Source organism: Topomyia yanbarensis, chromosome 2, assembly GCF_030247195.1.
Source record: "Topomyia yanbarensis strain Yona2022 chromosome 2, ASM3024719v1, whole genome shotgun sequence".
Classification (NCBI taxonomy): Eukaryota; Metazoa; Arthropoda; class Insecta; order Diptera; family Culicidae; genus Topomyia; species Topomyia yanbarensis.
Genome location: NC_080671.1, coordinates 350,329,528 through 350,348,999, shown reverse-complemented (window position 1 = coordinate 350,348,999; position 19,472 = coordinate 350,329,528). Strand labels below are relative to the sequence as shown.

The 19,472-nt window shown below is 38.5% G+C and overlaps 1 protein-coding gene across 5 annotated transcripts in view; it reads right to left on the bottom strand.

Annotated features, from left to right (window-relative positions):
* Positions 1–4,777: 4,777 nt before the first annotated feature.
* LOC131684221 (synaptic vesicular amine transporter) overlaps positions 4,778–19,472 on the bottom strand; it is a 124,570-nt gene continuing 109,875 nt past the window's right edge. For 4 of the 5 annotated variants that reach the window (XM_058966907.1, XM_058966910.1, XM_058966908.1 and 1 more), the window contains 3 exons: positions 16,880–17,475; positions 16,622–16,818; positions 15,624–16,108 (listed from right to left, as the gene is read on the bottom strand). In XM_058966907.1, the coding sequence (XP_058822890.1) occupies positions 15,793–16,108; positions 16,622–16,818; positions 16,880–17,475 (1,109 nt within the window). In that variant the 3' untranslated portion in view covers positions 15,624–15,792. Of the gene's footprint in view, positions 8,466–15,623; positions 16,109–16,621; positions 16,819–16,879; positions 17,476–19,472 lie in introns of those variants that run through there. The other variant, XM_058966912.1, reaches the window with a different exon arrangement.

Genomic DNA, 19,472 nt, shown 5'->3' with positions numbered 1-19,472 from the left:
TATATTATTTGAAATTAGTAACAAATTGGGTTCAAACTAATACCAGTGTATCAGTTCAGTTCAGAACAGTTTTTTTTGCTAATGCATTTTTGAACCATTATGCAAGTTTCAGGCATGATCAGGTTCAATTTAATTCCAGTAATTCTGGAAATTCTGATCTAATAATTATATCTTATAGTTGATCAGTACTTTAGGAATTGTTGATATTTATTGAGATAGTCACAAAATCAAATGCAGTAATGAATCTAGTGTGAATCAATAATCAAACCTTAGATTTACTTGCTGTTCAAGCATGCAAATATGTAGTTTGATTTTAAACAATACTCCAGATTCATATTGTATTGTTTAGTTATGCTAACTGAAAGATTGTTTAATTGTTTTTAGTTGTGTAGTAGTTGTAGAATGAATGATTTTCAACCTTGTTCAGTAGAGTAATGGAAGTGAAATTAGCCTATGTTATGGCATTGATGATGTATACAAGTAGTGTTGCGAAATACACGCATTTGTTGTAGATACAAGTGATAATGGAATTAAAAAGTGTGACAAAACATTTATTGGAATTAAGTATCTGGCAACATTTGTGCTTATTTTCGATCGCTAAAATTTTGTGCTCCGTTAAAACTACGGACACTTTATTCGTCTTAGTAGTAGATACATAACACTAGATTAGGATTGTCGCTGGCATCAGTGGTAGGACCATCATTATTTTGATTCCGGGATATACCTGTCAAATAGGCCAAATAAAAGAAGCAAAAAAATCTTCTATAAAGGTTTCATACCGACTAATCATTTTTTTTTCTTTTAGTCAGCAAAACAATGGCCAATGGCCATTCTCGGCTGCTTTATTTTCACTAATTAGAATGCACAAATTGTCTAAACCTGTACTGAATTTTGATAAATTTTCATTTCCTTGTTCGGTATATACAAACTCTTTCATTTCATAACAATAACAGTCGAAAATTTACACCGATAAAATTCGTTATATTGAATATATTGATTTCTTTCCTTTTTATTAACAACTAAGAGTGAGTTAATTTTCCTTTTTTATGTTCTGAATGACATTCAATTAGCAAGGGACTGGAAAATGTAGTATATTTTTTTAAGATTAAGAGCCATAGTACTCAAGGGAGAGCAAGGAGTTGAAGGAAGAAAGTTTAAAAAAGCGTGGAAAGGGTCATATGACTTAGAGCCTAGAGTTTACTGGCGACTTAACCCTTTTGGCATTAGAAAACGCGAATCACCTGAGTCTGCGGCATGTCCGGACGAGCGTAAAGTAATTTGTTACTTCATGCTGTCGGAACCGACATCTGTCACGCATAGATATCATGTCAAAACTAATGAAATTGTAATAGTATGACACATAGAAATGTTTCATAGCAGATATCCTATCATTTTTCTATTTGACTCTCGTTTATTCTGCTCTTAGTTTTATGCATTGTACGTTTTCGGTCTTGAATGCATAAAAATCTCAGCAGAACAAACGAGACTGAAGTGCAAAATAGGCAAACTGCATTTTACTAATTTGAAGTTCATCTAAACGGTTTGTGGTTATAAGCAGGCCATATTTTTCTGCGTGTACCAATAGTGTGGACCAAAGATTTTTACTAGAGAGTTTCGGTACCTTGACAGATATATACCGAAAGCAAAACAAACATGTTCCGAACAACGGGAACACTAGCAACAATCCTAATATAGTGTTCTGTATTTACTGTCTTAGCTTTATTTAAAGACTATCGAAGTGTCAAAAATTGCAGCCAAACGGACTGTCAAAAAGTGCAGCCAAACGAGCGTGAGAGTTTTGTGAGGGGAAGTACATGCAAAGCTTTTGGGATCCGCTGTGACGCCAGTTTACATCCATTGTTGCTAGTTTTACTGCTTTTGCCTCCGTGTCTGTGTATAAGGTGTCTGTAGTTAAAACCTTGTTTTTCCGTCGGAAACAAACTGTTTTCCGTACAATTGCCATCACATTTGTCGGCTGTCAGCTTCACCAACCGCTGCAAACTAAATCAGCATACAGCGACATTAGACCATGTACATCCATGAAATCCTTGGATAATTCCAATAAATCAAACTGCCGATTAGCCATAGAAACAATCGACGTATAGTGAGAATAAAAAGAACTGTTTGGTTCTAGTAAAACTTCTAGTTTCGTCATTTGATTTACTGCTTAGAATAATATTGATGGACATTCAGAGAATCTTCCGACTAGCCAATTCTGTTGACAGCAGGTGAAAAACAAATCGAGCAACGCTTGTAACTGAATGGAATTTCCACATAAATTTTCCAGGGCATCGGCATACACAAGATTAGATCTAAAGATTAGTAAAACTGCCATGTCGTTGAAAACTATAACAACCAGTAGTGGGCCCAAAATGCTGCCTTGTGGGATGCTAGATGTACTAGAAAATGAGGGCGAAACGCGTAAATCGAGATTAACACGTAGCATCCTGTTAGTCAGGTATCAATCATGACTTCATCCGACTAAAGACTTCAAATCGCAATAGCTTTTTGAGTAGAACTTGACGACCAATCCCATCAAAAGTAACTTTCAAGTCTTTTGCCTTCCATAGCGAACATACAGGTAGTAGTTAGATCCAATAAGATCGTGATTACAGACTTGCTGGGAATATTCGATGCAATTTGCGGTCAAACGTAACTCCAGCCGGGGTCAGAGAGAATAAATAAGGCTTAGGGGAGAAATGCCAGGAAAAATCAAATCTTTTCCTCGAATTTCCAGGACATCAGGACAGGTACTGTCAAATCAGTACGTAGGGTCAGTCTAAATCAATCAGCCACCGCTTGCTAGCCACCACTCATATACGTCAGATTTCTGCTCGTTTTTATACGCCAAATTCATCTTGGCCATACTCTGCTTAGAGTTTTCTAATGTGTATCTGACATCATCAATTACACACAGTAGATTTCGCTACATCATTTCATCACAGTGGCGTAGTATCGGAGGATGTTTTGTACACGAGACCCCCCCTCCCAGAAATATTTTATAGATTAAAAAATTAAAGATACTCTTCAAAAATATGCCTAAAGTTTAGAATAGAATTCTCTAAGCTCCTTTGGAAAGAGTTATTTTCTGAGAATAAGGTACTAGTAGTGGAAATTGACCGCAGACTTTGGCACCTACCGGTCTAGGTCCACCGTCGCAAACTACATCCATTCAATATTTATGAAGCAGGGAGCTAAATGGTTAACGAAAACGAGCATCGATATCGGGAGAAATCCACCGCTAAAGAATCGACAATCGGGGTAGAGTGGACTCACTACCGCGGGGTATTCTAGTATATCGTTACAAAGTTTGAAGCTAATTGGCACACTAAACGGATATCGGGGCCGAGAGAAATCTCGCCGCCGATCAAGGAAACGGGTTTCGGTATCGGGAGAAATTCAGCCGCCGGGGTACTCTCAGTCGGAGTAAGGTGAGTTCACCGCTAGGGATTATCTAGGTCAGCGGTTCTCAACCTTTTTCGTATCACGGACTCCTTTGAAATTACCGTGGGTTGCTGCGTACCCACACGGATAAACATCGATTTTGTATGCTATCAATATGTTATTTTCAGTTTGTTAGGAAACAAGACTTGAAATTTCAATCTGCACTCGGAAAATATATTTTTCCTCGCGGACCCCCAGCAATGACTTCGCGGACCCCCAGCAATGACTTCGCGGATCCCAGGTTGAGAATCACTGATCTAGGTAAATCGCGACAAAGTTGGGTGCTAAGTGGTTCACGGAAACCGGAGTCAAATGGCTCATGGAATCAGGAGTACGTTAATTTCGATCATTGCGGCATAACACAGCAACTCTTGTGGCAGTCGACAACAGAAACGAAATACGACATTGAAATAATTGCAGAGCTGTATCGTGCACCTCTCGATATCGGAAACTGGGTGGCGGATAGTGCAGGAATGCGGGAAATCCAAGTGATGGGCGGTTTCCCTGCCCAACAGATGGTGGATATCACACACAATGATCTCCAAGATCAACGGTGTATTCGTATGTAGCTGTTATGTTCCCCCAAGGTAGATACTAGAGCAGTACAATCGGATGCTGGACGCACCAAACGACTCGTTAGTCAGACGAACACCAGTTGTAATAGGAGGAGACTTTCACGCTTGGGCCGTGAAGTATGGTAGCAGGCTGATCAACCCACGGAGTTACAGCTTGTTGGAAGCCCTGGCGAAGCTGGATGTAAGGCTGTGCAACGAAAGTTCCACTAGCAAATTCCGTGAAGACGATCGGTAATCCATAATTGATGTAACATTCTGCAGTTATTCACTGATGGATAACATGAATTGCTCACTAGTACACACATAACGACCACTACTCCATTGTGGAACTGTATTGTAACGCAGAGGACTTCGACAGGAGTCGAAGTACTTCGTGCAGACAGTACCACTTTAATTCTGAACATCAATGAGCTGTCAGAAGCATTATCAAAGATATTTAACGTAATAATGCCGAGGTAATTGGAACCGAGGAACTGCCGGCGTGCGGTGTATTGGTGCAATAAAAGTCTCTTCACCCTCCGTGCTTCCTCCCTGAAGGCTAGAAAACGCATTCAGAGAGCAAACTCAGAGGCAGTCAGAGAAGAGCGTAAGGTGATATTCCGAGTGGACAAGGCCGCTGAAATAGTGCTGAGCAATTCCACCGGTACAAGGGACTGTGCAGAGAAACAGACACCAACCCCGTGGGCAACGCAGCCCTTGTAGTGTTTGCTACGATCAAGGTTCCAACGATGCCAGATAAAACGTGCGCTGACAAATTAAAGACTATCTTGGAGAATCCCTTCTCAAACGACGGCCCAACCGCACGGCCACCTAAATCGTACGCCGATGTAGACGGTGAAAATGTTGGTGACCATTGGATCTCCAACGACGAGTTCCTTACAGTACACAGTGGTCTGAATCTAGAATTTGGGATGACAAAAATATTAATACTGCTTGTGGCAATGGAAGTATAACGGTCAGTGTAACCTAGCAAGTGATCGCTATCGTCATGGCGGTAGTGAATCCGTGCACTGAATCCCCTGGGTGTGATGGTCGACTATCGATTAAATTTCAATAGCCACGCCGCCTATTTCTGTGGGAAAGCAGCGAGGACAACTAACGCAGTGGCAAGGATCATGTTGAACATCGGAGGAGGAGCAAGATGCAGCAAGAGCCGTCTACTGAAGGATGTCTTGTCCTCAATACTGAGGTATAGCGTTTCGGACTGCACTCAAAGCAAATCAGGGCGAAGTTGACGACCTCGTTTCGCTTAGTGACTGCTCGTGTCACGGGCGCATAAATAGCTATACCGTCGGAGGCGGTATGCGTCGTTGCCGGGATAATACCAATCTGCATCACTCTGTCTGAAGATGTGGAATGCTGCATGCGGAGGGAGACACGAAATGCTAGTAGACTGGTCAGAGCGGACTCTCCATCGGTGTGATCTAAGTCATTCGCCAGAGGCTAGATGAATGGTGTGAGATGAAGTACCGATTTCGGATCGCTGGGGCGCCAGCGTATCGGAAGTCACGCTTCACCACGAATCGCTGGACCCACCTCGGCATTTTAACAGTTTGCTCGCGGAAAACAGCGGACATCGTACTTCTCGAACTAATTATGTTAATGTGTACAAAGTTCTATAGAATGTGATCCTAGCTCGGATTCAGGAGTAGACTGATGTGACTCTCCGGCGGCAATATGCCGGATTCCGTACCGAAAGATAGCGTTTGCGAGTGGAACATATTGTCATGCTTCGTATTATTCTGAAGCAGGAGTTCCAAGAGTTTAGTTTTCAATGACTACGAAAAAACGCTTTCGATCGCTGCAATCACAAGAATATGTGAAGCGCTTAGAGACGCAAGGGAGTTCCTGAGAAAATCGTCGGTGTTATATAGGCACAGTACGAGACATTCTTGTGCAGAGTGCTGCACAAATTGGACTTGTCCGATTCCATCCGAGTTGTAGCTAGTGGGAGGTAAGAATGTATCGTAATCGACGAGATTCTGGAAGGTTCCATTGACCGTCATCCAAACCGTGGGCTGCTATGCCAGCCCATTACCATAGAGCATCTAATCGATTTTGAATTGGCAGATAACTTTGAACTCCTAGTTCAACAGCGTTCTGATATGCAGAGTAAGCTCAGCGACCTTACCAAACGCTTCTCATTGGCAGGTTTAATCATCAACTTCAATAAAACCAAATCGTTGTCTATGAATAGCGTCGCCTTTGCCACATCAACGGTTCTTTCGGGTTGGCGCTCGGACTTAGCTGGCGCGTCGGCTCGTATCTGGAAAATTGAGCTTAAAGCTCAAGGGGTTGGGAACAGTATAATAGTTCTGGGGAAGGACAACTATTTAGCTACCCCACAATTAGACGAACCATTCCAGCTTTAAAGTAGACGGGAAATCAGTGGAGAATTTTGAATGTTGGTATTGAGATATTGACCAACGGCTGCAGGTGATTATCGCAGATGCCAGCAGTACATAATTTGTCTGGTGGCCCCGCATCGTCGTTGTATCCAGAGGTGGAGAGCAAACTCAAATTCGGGAACGGAAGTGCGGCTGGGTCGGCCCTTACCTTAGGTAGGGGCGGAAACGATATTTGTAAACAAGCATCAGACCGGAACCCAGTATGACGTCGCAGTAGAGGCAGACCCAAATGCTCATGGCGGCGTAGCATCTATAAAAGAATAAAAGAAGCCGACTCCTATCGGCTTTTTGCACCATTCTGCCCCAAGTAAGTAAGATCAAGCACTAAAATCAGCGTGACGTGAGCAACGCCGAGGATAACGCATCTCATCGTCCGGCAAAAGTCCGACTTGGAACGGCAAATTCTAGCTCTGATACTATTATAGTAGCTCCTGGAGATATCGAAAAATTTGTGTTGTTCAACGTGAGCATATCAGATAGTCTTAAGATACAGGCTATGTCAATGAATACATGACCCATAGGTATTCAATTTCACGAATTCCAGGATGTAGAATGAGTTGGTCAGTATTTTCGGAGACCTCAGCACTTCGCTTCCATTCCTGATTGCTGTGAGGTAAGCTTCGATATTTTCATCAATCCATCCATCCCGCCAACTTATTTTCTACAGATTTCCTGTCTGTCTACTACCAAAACGTTCGTGGAATGAGAACAAAAATTTCACATTCTAGCTTGCTCTTACTTCCTACGATTACCTTATCGGTCTCATCGAAACTTGGTTACGCGATGGTTATATAAAAATCAGAGTTTACGACGAATTCCTTACCAATGCGATCGCCACTTTTTTATTAGTCATCAACGTCGCTAGAGGCGGCGTTCTAATCGCGATCAAGAAAAGTCTAACTAGGACTGTGCCAAAAATGCCGAGATGTGGATGTTTGGAACAGCGTTTTGTGTGCATTTTTCTGCCCGATCGATTGTTGTATATTTGCTGCAATTATCTGAAGTCGTACAGCGATCCTAATTTCTATAACGTTCCAAAGCATTTTGGAGTATGCTGAACGCCGTTCAAAGTAACTGGTTGGAGCAAAGCAGCTTTGAATAGTATATTGATAATTGAGATGAACCATTGTTGAAAATATTAAGACATTCCAAACCACTATTTCACCAAAAACAAACCATATGTCATTTCAGTAGCATAGTGCTTTATGTGAGCGTGTGATGTTTTGATCTGCCTGTTGCTATGGTTTAATTCGGTTTCGGTTGTGGTTTCGATCATATGTGATGGTTATTGAGGACATTGATTAAAAAATAATAAGGTTTAAATTTGCTTTTTTTTTCAATATGTCTCAAAGTGTCATTCTGGTACAAATCATTAAATAGCTAACAGAACGTACAACAGATAAACTAGCTAGCTAGAATTTAAAAATCATCGAAATTCATAGCAAACGTAAAGTATAATTGGGAAGGACCAAAACCACTCCGGAAACCGATTGACTTTGAGAGTTCGCAGGGAGTAATCCTAATTATGAGCTAAAAGTTTTCGTGTACCTGTCATTTATTCCCTTTTTGAGAAGTACTCTTCTCAAGGCGGGAGTTTTTGTCCGCGAGAGATACGTGGTAATGTTTGTGATTTAGTTTTCAAAGTTTTCTTGGGTAGTCTTTTTACGCTTAGCGTGTACAGTTACATGTGTGTTTATTTATACGATCTATTTCCTTTCGAATAGTATTTTTCTCAGTGCTCTTTTCAACAAGTGTAGTCCCACGGTAATTACATACCATTTCGAGTTTCTCAGGTTTAAAATTTTGTAAATTGTTAATTATAAAAACTTTTCTAAAATACCAGTAGACCATTTTAGAAGGTCCTGCTCTTTCTTTTTGTGAACAGACCTTTTGAAGCTTTTACCTGCCGTCGAGCTGTTTGGATATCCGTGCAATGTACAGTGGTTTGAATGTCCGTATTCGTTCAATTTTACTCGTCGTCGTCCTCGTTCTGGTAGGTTACATATCGCACCGATGATCGCTCACCAACAATCAGAGACTGAAACAATACAAATAGATGTGGGTTAAGAAGTCATCTTCTGTTAGTTTTCTGATTAATTATTTATTGCATAGCATTGTACGATAAAGGACGGACCCTTTCATACCACTCGGAATATTCCGGTTTACTGAAAACGGAGCGTTTATAGCATACCCGAGCAAATACTCATGGGTTCAAATACCACATAGCCCCTTGAAAAGACCTTAAACATAGTCCGTGCCAAAATTCACAACCATCAAGATACCATAAAATGGTCCCAATAACCCATAAATACACCAACATATGACATTTTATATGGGATCTACCGGACCATGGTGATGGTGTTTTCATGGGTTGAACCCATTTCAAACACCCATGTCAAACCCCATGTATTATGGGCTTTTCGTTTGCTCGGGTAGATAATAGACATTTAAGCTAGTATGTATATCGATTTGAAACCTTACACAAATTTTTAAATAAATTTTATTCAATTCTAAATGTCTGTTATCTGTGATTAGGAATATGTTTACCTAAATTCTAGTAGTTGCGGTTATAACGTATCAATTTTAAATGTTTTAGTACTTAATTACTGATAAATAAATCTGCTTTCGGTCATCCGGACATTATATTTTAGAATGACATTTGGTTCTGCTGTTATTTATAATTTTGTTGTAATTTTTCTTATTTTTCCAAATTTTTAAAATAAAAATAAGGATTTTGAGCAATATAAAGCAATTTCAAAAATTGTATTTTAGGTGAAAATTGTAGTTTGCCAATCTATATATATAAAAGTCAAAGTTTGTATGTATATGATTTATAGACTCCCAAACGGCTTAACCGATTTCCGTAAAAAATTGCACACAGTAGGTATTTGGTATGGGGCGTGTTTGTGTGCTATTAGTTGGAGATTATCTGCCCGCCAGATGGCGCTTTGGAACAAATTGTGTTTTCCTCCTATTTCGCAGAGTGTCGCAGCAACGCGCGATGGGTATTAGCTAGTCTATATATACAAAAGTCAATTTTTGTACGTAGATGATTTATGGACTCCCAACCGGCTTAACCGATTGCCGTAAAAATTTATACACGGTAGGTATTTGTTATGGAAGGTGTTTGTGTGCTATTGATTGGGGATTATCTGCCCGCCAGATGGCGCTTCGGAACAAATTGTGTTTTTCTCCTATTTCGTTAAAAGTAAGTCGCAGCAACGCGCGATGGGTATTAGCTAGTAACCAATGAAAATAATCACGAATTGGATGAAATCGCACAAAAATTGTGAAAGTTATTGTATTTCTTGTAAATCAAGAATTTTTGTGCTTTTCTGGATCAACTTCAATAACCGTTTCAATCTCAGTTTTATGCATGGCTTGTTCAAAAGAGTACTAGGGAACCTTTATTGGAATATCACGATAATAAAACGAAAACAAAGAATTTTCAGAGAATTGGAGCAGGGGTAATATTTAACCTAGTTTATCTAAATTATTCATGAGTTTTGATTATATTAATTTCAGGTTCAGTAAAGCAATAAGACGCCGAATCGTATATGTTAAAATACGTTGTAAATCAAACCCTTTAAATTATCATGATATAGGTGGGGGGAGTGGGGATAGATGAACCACTTTTTTTGTTAATTGTTATATGTATTAGACTTTTTGCGATAAAATATTCTATATGCATGAATATGAAAGAACAAACATTGCTTTACTATATGCAATACCTTCTGTAAACAAAAGTCGTTATCAGTTATCAAAATTAAATGCATTTTTGTTAAGTATGTCAAATGGCTCGAGTATCCCACGGGTGGCGATACTTGAACCACTCCATGGTGATAGTTGTACCATTATCCATACTATCATAAAACATGTAGAACCATACGAAAAAAGTTCATTCTATGTGCAAAAAAATAATTTCATTTGTATGTTTGTAGTATAAAATCCATATCACAAATTATTTGTTTTTGGTTTTAGTATTTTCTTGTTCTTTCCTTTCTCGCATCGTGTTTCTCTTTGATCAATTTCATTTATAGCGAGTCGGTAGTGATGCTACTTCTTTTTCGTCTTCTTTCCTAATTTCTAGACGCACGTGGTTGAGCCTTTGGGAATCCGCGCAAGTTTCTGGTGATTAACCTGGTAGAAACCTACACTTTTTGTCTGCCGATGCAATATTATAGGTATATTCAGTGAGAACGCAGACTGATTCGTAGCCTGTAAAAAGAGTTCCTACATTGCTCATTCCGAATCTTATTTATAAACAATGAAAAAAATAAGCTGTCAATTCTGTCATTTGTTGTCCAAAATCAGCTTCCAACTACGTTTCTGACGTAACGACTTAAAGTAGAGTACGAGATATTGTATATTTTATCTGCTCGACGTACTCTATGTCCCTTCTCAAGATTGTAAATCAGCGCAGACTTCATAGTTACACTCATAGTCAAGCCTGTTTACGCTTAGTGTTTTAGTTGCACATTATTTCGACAACCCTTAACAAAAAATTACAAATATCCATGTATCCCCGCAAATAGTGGTTCATGTATCCCCACATGTCATAAACAAATTTGAATTAATTTTAAGCTGGCACGTAATATTTACCTTTGCAAATTTCTTCATATATATAACAGATTGTGCACCTGCTCACTATAACGAAAAACTTTATAATGTTTAGTCTCACAGAAGGGACAGCACAAACTTTTTCAAAAAAAAAAACGCAAGGTGTCAATTGAGGCAACTTTTAATAACAATAACTTTCATTATCTGTAAAAATGACAACAAACATTTCACACTATCGCAAATGCGTGTGAGGATATCTGACCGACAGAGCTACCAAAACACATAAGGTTTGCACTAAAATTAGTAGAATGTGACGTAATATCCTTAGTGATTCGCCTATCCCCGTGTTTCATCTATCCCCACTCTCCCCTATCACATTTGTATTACTGTATATGTTCATCATTCAGGAATCAGAATATATTGGCTCAAATGGCACGACGTTATCGTGTGTATTAGAATCACAGACTAACAGACACAACACTCTAAATAATGCGTCGCCCACATTAACGGTCATTTTAAATATATTCGTAGTTAGGACTGTGGCCGTTTTTAAAATTATGGCGCCTCTGACATATGGACAAGCATATGGGGAATAGACCCCTAGTGAAAAATTGTTCCCAAGCCTGAGGGGTAACCCACCAGCAAATGAGTGTTTGGGACCGTGAATAAAAGGTGGAGCTAGTGGTCTGGGAAAGTTGCCGCATCAATAATTTTAAGGGAATTCCCTCATAGTGTTATGTCTGTTAGTCTGTGTTAGAATTTTCAATTTTTACCTTGTCAAGCAGCAAAATGCAGTATTTTACCTTTTTCAAAGACTATTGCCGATTCTAAAGCCAGAAGGGTAACAAGATAAAACGTCAAATAAAATGCAGATGAAAACATCAATGCGGGTTGAACCTTCGTTTGATATGATCACAAAATTTGCTAGCTCGAGTGTAATACTACGTTCACACTACGAGTTGAAACGTGTTTTAGCGCTATCTTGATGACATTTTTCTTGTTGCTAATTATTATAACGTGTTTTAACTCTGTAGTGTGAACATAGTATAAGGTGTCAAAAATGGCGTCCAAAATGGGGGATCTTCTGTTTCAGTCACGTCACCCTACAATGGTGAGTCATCTTATATGCTACAGTGTCAACTAACGCGTCAAAAAGAATGACGACTACCACGCCTATAATTTCATCTCCACAAAACGTTTCCACCGATACTACAACCGATCTAGGTAGGAAATTGTACATCTTTTGTACATCTTGATGCTTTTCCATTACTCATATATACCAAAATAGTATCGGTCAATTTATATACTTTTAATCAATCTTTTTGCATCTTTTTCCGTCCGAAAGTCTAACCTCGGTCCTAGCAGGCTAGACTAATGCCTCCAGTAGAACCAATAAAAATATGACGCTCATATTCACTAAACAAAACGTTCCATGGCGACATGACCTGGAGCTCTAGTGATATGGGGAAACTGTCTCTTCTACCATCTGTATCATACACTAAACATTCATGAATACACGCCACACATATAAAATCGAAATTATACACGCGAAGTCACATTCACGTTACAAACACGTTAACATAAAAATGCTTGATCCATTCGCGACCATCCACGGCACCTACTCGCGCGATCTCGCAATTATGATAACATCCCAGTGATAACGTTTCAGCGGTCTCAAGTGTGAACCTAAAAACTCCCGATCATGAATCGGTCACTTCCGGAAGCTTCTATCCTTGGTATCAGCAGACTAGGTCTACGCCTTCTTCAATTGGACCAGTTAAAGGAAGCTATCATATCCACTGGACAACAGGAAATCATTACCCTCCGTCCTAGGAACTTAGGTCCATACACTCAGTTGTACCAATCAAAAAATAAAGCTCTAATTATAACTAGACAACACCGTCCATTGCGACATGACCGGGAACTCTAGTGATATGGACGATCTCACTTTCTTCTAGCATCTGAGCCGTACACCAAAAATTAAGTATTAGATTCACGGACCGCGTGCGATCATTCAAAAACACACACGAATGTGCGAAAGGCGTATGGTTATAAAATAGAACTTATTGACCCGAAATTACATACACGTTAGCACAGGCGACATACAAACGCGCACGCGATTGAACACGTTAACGTAGAAACGCTCGAGTCCTTCGCGATGATACACGCGATCGCGAAGTCAGAACCATACATAGCTCCAGTATAACATCTCCCGAAAAAAACACAATTATTTTTTTTATTACGACCTTTTCATAAGTTGTTCGCGTTTTTCCATCAACAATAATGGGCGATATAGTAAACCATTTGAAAGCTATATGAAAATAACCAAAATATGATTCAACTATAGGGGAGACCGGGGCTAGCCAGCGATGTTTTCAGTTTTTATATTTTACGGCTTTGATTTAGGAAGATCTTGCTAAATAGAACACGTTGCATAAAAGGGTAGACTGTTGGCAACATCTCTGAATTTTATCAAAGTCTTTGTTGCATTGTCTTATGTGACGCGGAAAAGCCGCCAACTTACTCCGACCCCGGGTAAGTTGGCGGTATGTATGGATACGCTAGAAAATAAGCAATCAATTCTCGACAAACATATGATTACGGCCTAAAAGCCAACTGTCAAAATCCACTTTGAATGGAAATTCCAGACAAACCGTTACTAATCGAACACAGTTCACAACAGTTTATGAAAGAGAAAACTTTTCTCTTTCATTTACTACCAACATCTGTGATTGGCGTGTAACGGTTTGTCCGGAATTTCCATTCAAAGTGGATTTTGACAGTTGGCTTTTAGGCAGTAATCATATGTTTGTCGAGAATTGGAGATTCAATTACTTCAAGGGTCCTTATGGAATGTGCTGAATGTCTTTTGGCGAAAACTGTATATTCACCGATATTTTCTATTGTATTTCAGTCTCAGTACTGCGACATTTCGACTTCGACGCGTACTCCATATTTAAAAACAAATTTTGGAAATTCTTCAGGCGATTGGCCGAAGTAAATGTCCCCTGCATTAACGAGATACACACGAAAAAGATTTTCTTACTTTGGGGTAAATTCCAGAAATAGCAATATTTTGTGTGTTGATAATTTTGTAAGGAGCATTTTGATTTAAAATGGCGTTTAGAATTATGTTCGCAACGAAAATTGTATTTTTGAATGCAAATAGTATGAATTATAAAAATGTCAAAAGTTGTTGTCAGGAAAACTTTTTTTTTATTGAAAGCTTCTCCATGATCCAAATACACTGAAATAATTTCTTTTGCGTCTTTAAAACGACAAACATTAGATTGTTGACCTTTTATGAGGGGGTAATGCGAATAACTCTTAAAAAGGGCATAATGACACGAAAAAAAGTTGTTAGAAAAACTTTTTTACCGATAAGTTCTCCATCATGTAATTACATTTTAATATGAAGTTTTGTTTTTGTGAAAAAGGACACATAATTTTTTCAGTGTATATTTTTATCGTGCAGAAGTATTAACTCATTCTCAGATAGTTTTGCTATATAACATAAGGCAAGCGAACAAATTTTTTTGAAATTAATGCCCGAAGAAACATCTACGCCCTTTTCAAAATTTACTCTTATATCAAAATATTACAATTGGCAGAGAAAATCAACCGAACACAACGGCAAAGTTTCGTTCGAATCGACGATGATCATATTTTTCGGTCGGCCGGTCTCTCATGGAATCTCTCTGATGCTACTCTGATTACTACAATAAGCCAATTTGGGAAAGTTGTCATGCTACCGGGAAGAAAACGCTTCAAATAATTCAGAACAAAATTCTGAAAATGGATTTGAAGCGTCCTCCCTGGTTTACCACAAACGAATTGCACACACTCGCAAACGTAGAAACATTAGAAATTATTACGAACAACATTATAAAAGATATTCGACAAAAATCGTTGCAATCGTCAATTGTAACGATTAGCTCTCTTTATAGTTTATGAATTACATTTTATGATTTGTTTAGCACCTTTATTCACATGACATTTAATCGGTGTTACCATAATTCATGTTTGTTATAACATATTTTAAATTTGGCAACAGTTTAATGTAGCTGAAGAAATTCTTTATCCAGTGCTATAATTATGTCATTTTTCAGGATTTTGCGACTTAGTCCGGTCTGACTTAACACCGACCATTTAGGCTTAAATTTCTACTGGAAAATCACTTAACTTCAATAGCATATTACATTATAATAGTAATTAACCGAATCATGTAAGCAATACGGATGCAAAGTTACCACTTGACTTAATACCTAATAAATATATTGAATTAGAATTGTTATGTAACCTAAGAATATAATATAATACAAAATGAAATTAAAAAAACAACATCGCCGCCGATGAAACAGTCATCACAGAGAAGTTTATCCTTTTAATTTCCTTGTACCCAATTGACAATCACAATGCTGCACATAAGGTGAAATGAATGTTATGGGCAAAAATATTCCACAACCAGGGACACTCCCCTATTTGACACACCGCAGGAGAGAGCTATGAAAAATCAGGATATACTTACGTAAATAACACAAATGCAATATTTTATAACAATAAGAAAAAAACAAACGCATAGTATTTTCAAACCAAGATCATACTAAATCAAATCGAAACAATAAGAAATAACATATACGGCTTTCAATCATGTTTATTTGTAAAATTATAATTACTTAAAACAATAGTGAAATTCTTCTTAATTGCTAAGAATAGGAAGGCACTTATGTACATATAGTAATGTCAATACCGAAAATGTGTCCGATAAAAAAACTAAAACATGAGATTCCATAAAGTGAAAAACATCAAAGCTTCGTCGTATAGTTTTCCTGATCCACCCCGAAAGGTGTCGCGAGGCGAGTTTCTGTCCCATTCAGTGTAGTGCTACGATCAACTGAATCGAAGCTTTGCTTTTCCGGGGCTTCCATGAGTACCGCCACTGGGGGTATAATCGTGGTGCCGCTGTCTAGTGTTAGGCCGCTGTTATCGATCCCGCTTACCTTCTTTTCCTCTTTGGTGGGTGGCGCCCGGAGCAGTGTCAATAATGGTGCGTACAGGAAGCATAGAATTGCAATTCCCACCAACATCCACTCGAAACCGATGGAGTTTACCAAGGTGCCACTAGACGTGATAATGGGAGAAAAGAAGAAGAGATAACCAAACAGAATCAAGGGTTAGATTGGGTTTTGATGAAGTGATGTTGACTATAATGGGTGGCGTAACGACATTTCGAAAGTTGGACGTTGTACAAAAAATTATTCTTTGTGTATCGAAAATATCTCTGGTGGTCTGGATATGTTCAAGATTAAGACGGTTGCCCGGTATCATTGAGCTATGAATAACATGAGTCTTGTCTTCCACCTCACTTTCGTGTGTGGATTGGTAGAAATAATCTTTAATACTGCATACATCTTCCCAAAATAACACCGTTTACTAACGCGGTTATAAAAGAAGAGTATCTTTTTAATTTGGTTTTATATCCACAATCGCTCGTATTCTAGTGTGGTGCGAAGCCTATAACACATGTTGTTATTGAGCACTATGTTGACACAGGATATCATTCCTTATGCTGTGATTGTTTAGTGTTTGATTGATGTGTGTAAGTGGATATGGTGGGAAGAGTTTCATTCCTACCTTAGTGCGGGTCCAATAGCAAAGCCCAGGCAGAAGGCCACGTCTCCAATGGCGTAAACACTGCCGTACACGGCACTGTGTCGGATATCCACCAAATAGCCCAATTCCGGCATCATGCATGAATCTACCATGCCGATAGCAAATCCAAGTCCGGCGTTGGGTAGAATCAGATGGTGAATAGAAGTAGCCATGGGTATCTGAAATAAGTATTTATAATTAATAGTATCGTATAGTAACGTAATCGTACAGAACGCTTACACAAAGCAAGCATAGCCCGATGATAACCAGTCCGAGAAGTGCTGCCAGCCATCGTCCAATTCGATGTCCTAGCGGTCCAAAGAGATTGGTTCCGATGAGATAACTTATCGAAGCAGGCAAGAAGGTCACACCCTGCTCCCACCGACTAGCGCCCATATTGTCCATCATCCAGATTGGCAACGATGGTTCCAGCATAGCGATGCCCATGTTAGCAAACGTGATCGCTCCGGCCGCGATAATGATGTAGGGATCCATGACCAGTTCCTTCAGTGATGGTGGATCAGATTCCTCTATTGTCACCGATGGTTGCAACATCACCAGCTGAAGAAGTCCATCGCCAAGGGCCAGAGCCGAAAGGATCAGGAAGGGAGCCGATTTCCCGACAAATTCATACATGATGCCACCGAAAGGAGGCCCTATAAGTACGCCTAACGCTAATCCACCTAATGCTATGCCCATGGCGTTTCCACGCTCCTTGTCGTCGGTGTACCGATCGGCCAGCATACCCATGCCGGACACGGACGAACAGGACGAGCCAATACCCTGCAATGCTCTAGCTAGGAAGAGAACGGAGTACGTTCTACCGAATGCGAAAACTGTGGGAAGCAAAAACAAAAATATTAGGGTGAAGGTCCCGTTAGGTTTATATTATTATCTCAGATCAAAGCATTGGTTCAAACGGAAGAGTTTGGTTCTCAGCTTTGCTTTATATTCTACTATTTACTTTAGATTTTTAAGTCAGTAACGAAAACAATGGTGTGTTATGTGGGTTGCGTATGACACATTATTCAACTAAGTCAATAAAGTAGTGATTGATTTTAAAAGCCAATTAATTCTCCCTACATTCATTTTGATGTTCAATATGGATTTCATATTTCATTGCTCTAACTTACTAATCTCTATTTCCTATTTTATATTTTATAATTCGTATATTATGTGTTATATTCCCTATTTTGTGTTTCCTTTTTCTTATTTCCTTTTTCTTATTGTCTTTTTCTTGTTTCCAACCTCTTGTGACCTATTTCCTATATTCGTTCCTATTGTCTTTTCCGAATATTAAACAAAGGCAAAAGGAAATTATGTTTTCTGTTTTCTTTGTTTTTTTCCTATTGGTATTTTTATATTGCTTATATTCTGTTTGCTAGTTCCTATTTGCTGTCCCCGGTTTCCTATTTTCATTTTCTATTTCTGATTTCCTTTTCTTAATGACCTATTGGATGAATTCTTATTGTTTTTTAATACTTTCTATTTCTAATTACCTCTTTCATACTTCGTCGTTCCAGTTTTCCTTTTCTTATTTCCTATTCCCTATTCCATATTTTCCATTTTCCATTTCATTTTTCTGATCTGCTTTCCCAGTTCTTTTTTCTGTTTTCTGCATCGTATATTCATTTTTCTTTTTTTGCATTTCTGTTTCTTGTTTCATATTTCTACTATTTTTTGTTTTCTGTTTCCGATCTGCTGTCTCCTACTTCTTATTTTCGCTTTTTCCTTCTTGTTTACCGAGAGACATCACGCACTACTAAGGGTTTGCTCAGAAACACAAATAATGTTTACCGTTTTTTGAAGCTAGCGTCAATCTGGTACTAGTTTAGTCCTGTCACTAAGTTAGTGTCGGACTCTGATGAATCGAAGTTGAAACCCAAATCCCATAACCAATTTAGTTATAGGTTTTGCGCTCTTCCCGCGCAAATATGCTTTTAAAAAAAATCTTCTCAGTGGAAAAAATAGTTTCTACCTAAATTTTCTCCACAAAGGAAAAATATAGCGTAGTGCATATTGCATTGACTTGCTAAGCCAAACTAAATTTTGACTTCATAAATTCTCATCAGCTTAATCGGAACTCATTTCTTGCTGGACATCATGAAGGACTGGGGGTTTGCTCAGAAACAAAAAAGTGTTTTCGTTATTTGATGCTAGCGTATATCCGGCGCTAGCTTAATCCTGCCACTGAGTTAGTGTCGGATTCTGATGAAACGAAATTTAAAGACAAATTCCATGACTAATTTACCTAGTCTTGTTTCCTGTTTTCTATCTTCAATTTATTATTTCCTGTTTGCTATTTACCTATTTCCTGTTTTCTGTCTACTTTTTTCTATTTTATATTTCCAGTAGCCTACGTCTTATTTCCTGTTTCCAATTTCCTACATCTTTTTCCTTTTGCATGATTCTTTCTCCCTATTCGTATTCCGTATGTCGTGTCTCCAAAACCTAAGTTACTATGCCTTATTTACAATTTCATAATTTCTGTTTAATTTTACTGATTCTCTATTTATGTTTTAATTGATGGTTTCTAATATTTCCCTATTTTTTATTTCCTTTTTTGTATTTTATTTCCATTTCCTTTTTATATTTTCTAGTTCTTGTATCGTGTGTTAAAGTTCCTATTTCCTATTTTGCATTTCCTTTTCCCTTTCTTTTTTCAATTTCTTGTTTCCTATTTCCTATTTTCTGTTTCCTATTTCCTATTGCCCATTTTCTATTTCCCGTTTCCATTTTCTCTTATCTTATTCCCTATTTTTACTTGCTATTTCATATTTCCTATCTCCAATTTCCTATTTCCTTTTTTTATTTCCTATATCTTATTTCCTAT